This window comes from Lolium perenne, chromosome 7 (assembly GCF_019359855.2).
Source record: "Lolium perenne isolate Kyuss_39 chromosome 7, Kyuss_2.0, whole genome shotgun sequence".
Classification (NCBI taxonomy): domain Eukaryota; kingdom Viridiplantae; phylum Streptophyta; class Magnoliopsida; order Poales; family Poaceae; genus Lolium; species Lolium perenne.
Window position 1 is genome coordinate 114,159,057 of NC_067250.2, and position 1,977 is coordinate 114,161,033.

General features: G+C 63.2%; 1 protein-coding gene across 1 annotated transcript in view; it reads right to left on the bottom strand.

The window, feature by feature from the left end:
• The window catches only part of LOC127323736 (putative kinase-like protein TMKL1), a 2,226-nt gene extending 1,088 nt beyond the window's left edge, over positions 1-1,138 (bottom strand). Inside the window, exon 1 of the mRNA XM_051351858.1 lies at positions 1-1,138. This exon is cut by the window's left edge and continues 1,088 nt beyond it. Within this exon, the coding sequence (XP_051207818.1) occupies positions 1-1,138 (1,138 nt within the window).
• Positions 1,139-1,977: the final 839 nt, after the last annotated feature.

Consider the following 1,977-nt stretch of genomic DNA (forward strand, 5'->3'; position numbering starts at 1 on the left):
AAACCGTGCAGTAGCTGGCCTTCTCCACCACCTGGCCCGTGGCGTTGAGCACCTCCTCCAGCGTGAGGTGCTCCCCGCCCTGGAACACCACCAGCTTCCCCTCGCCGCCCTCTCCCTCCTCCGTCTCCTCCCCGCCCTCCTCCGCCGCGCGCCGCACCCTGTTCCGCCGCCACCGCCCCTGCGCCCACCCGATGCACACCGAGGCCGCCACGACGATCCCGGCCATGAGCCCGATGACCACCCCCGCGACGCCGCCGGAGCTGAGCCCCGAGGGGGACACGCACGGCTGGCGCAGCGGCTGGCCGCACAGCGCCGGGCCGTTCCCGAGGAACGACTCCTCGGTGAATGCGGAGGCCGAGAACGCCGGAGGCAGCGGGCCGGAGAAGTTGTTGTAGGAGAGGTTGAGCATCTGGAGGCTTCTCATCGCGGCGAGGGACTCCGGGACGGGCCCGGAGAGGCGGTTCCCGCCGAGGTCGAGGCGCTGGAGGCCGCGGAAGGCCGTGAGGAAGGACGGGAAGCCGCCCGAGAAGCGGTTGGCGCCAAGGTCGAGCAGGCGGAGGCTGTCGCAGGTGCCGTTGGGCCCCGCCGGCGCGGGGATGGCCCCGGAGAGCGCGTTGCCGTGGAGGCGGAGCTCGGCGAGGCGGTCGCAGAGGTTCCAGATGGAGGGCGGGAGCGCGCCGGAGAGCGCGTTGCCGGCGAGGTCGAGCGTCGAGAGGGCCGGCGCGTTGCCGAGCTCGAGGGGGATGACGCCGGAGAGGGCGTTGGCGGCGAGGTAGACGGACTCGAGGGCCGGGAAGGCGCCGAGCTCCGGCGGGAGGCGGCCGGCGAGCGCGGCCGCGGGGAGGCGGATGGAGGCGAGGAGGAGCGCGGCGTCGCGGGAGAGCGAGAGGTTGGCCCGCGCGGCGGCGGTGTCGCAGCGGAGGGGCTCGCCCGCGGGCGTGGACCAGCGCAGCCCGCGCCAGAGGCAGAGCGGTGTGGAGGCGTTCCAGGTGGCGAGCTGCGCGTTGGGGACGGAGCCCTGCAGCGCCGGCTTGAGCTTGCCGAGGAGGAGGGCGACGTCGCCGGAGGACGCGACGGCCAACGGGATGAAGCCGGCGAAGAGGAGCAGCAGCACTGCGCGTGCCGTTGCAGTATGCATCTTTACGAAATCCTGTGCAAGGGAAGCTAGCCAGATCATCAGTGATGAAGCCGGGAGTGGAGTGGCAAGTGAGTGAAGCGCGAGACGTAAATATAGCTAAGCTGGAGTGGAGTAGCGAGGAAGAAGAAAGCGAGGCAGAGCAGCTTGGGGTGGTCGGTCGTATCGTCTTTGTGAATGTTCTCCCTCCGTTTGGATCGATGGCTAGCTTTCCCCGCACACCAGCTCAGTGGCCGGCTGACTGACACACGCGCACTTGGTCGTCGTTGTGTTTGCAGCAAGGTCAGCATTGCAGCCACTACTACGCGCTCTACAGTATCGCATACATCATCGTCTTCCTACGTACGTACTACCTGTCTTTCTCCCTGCGCTCTACGTGTGAAATGTCCAAGGAACAGTGGAACAGTCGGCTCACGTGTACGTACTGCAGGCTTGCTAGTAGTGGATTAGTTCCGACATGAGCATGGGAGCATGTGATCCAGCAGCTAGGAGATAGTCAAGTGTCAAAGTGTGCGTGCACGCAGCACGCACGCCAACTTAAGGAGCAGGAGTAATTTACTTGCACCAAGGTCTAGCACGTACTGTGGTCTGTAGTTAGCCGTCGATTTCTTGCCCTTGGCCACAAGTCAAACAAATCGTCCACCACAAGATTCTTTTTTGCGATCTGCACGTATTTGCACGATGCTTTCATGCTTCCATGGTCCATCGTGCAATCAATCCAGTAGGGCTACAAATGCACAACTTTAGCATTTTCTTTATAGAATACTTATTTTAAAGTACTTCTCCCGATTCATATTACTAAAGTAAGTTTAGATGCATCTAATTTGGTGGTAACTAATATG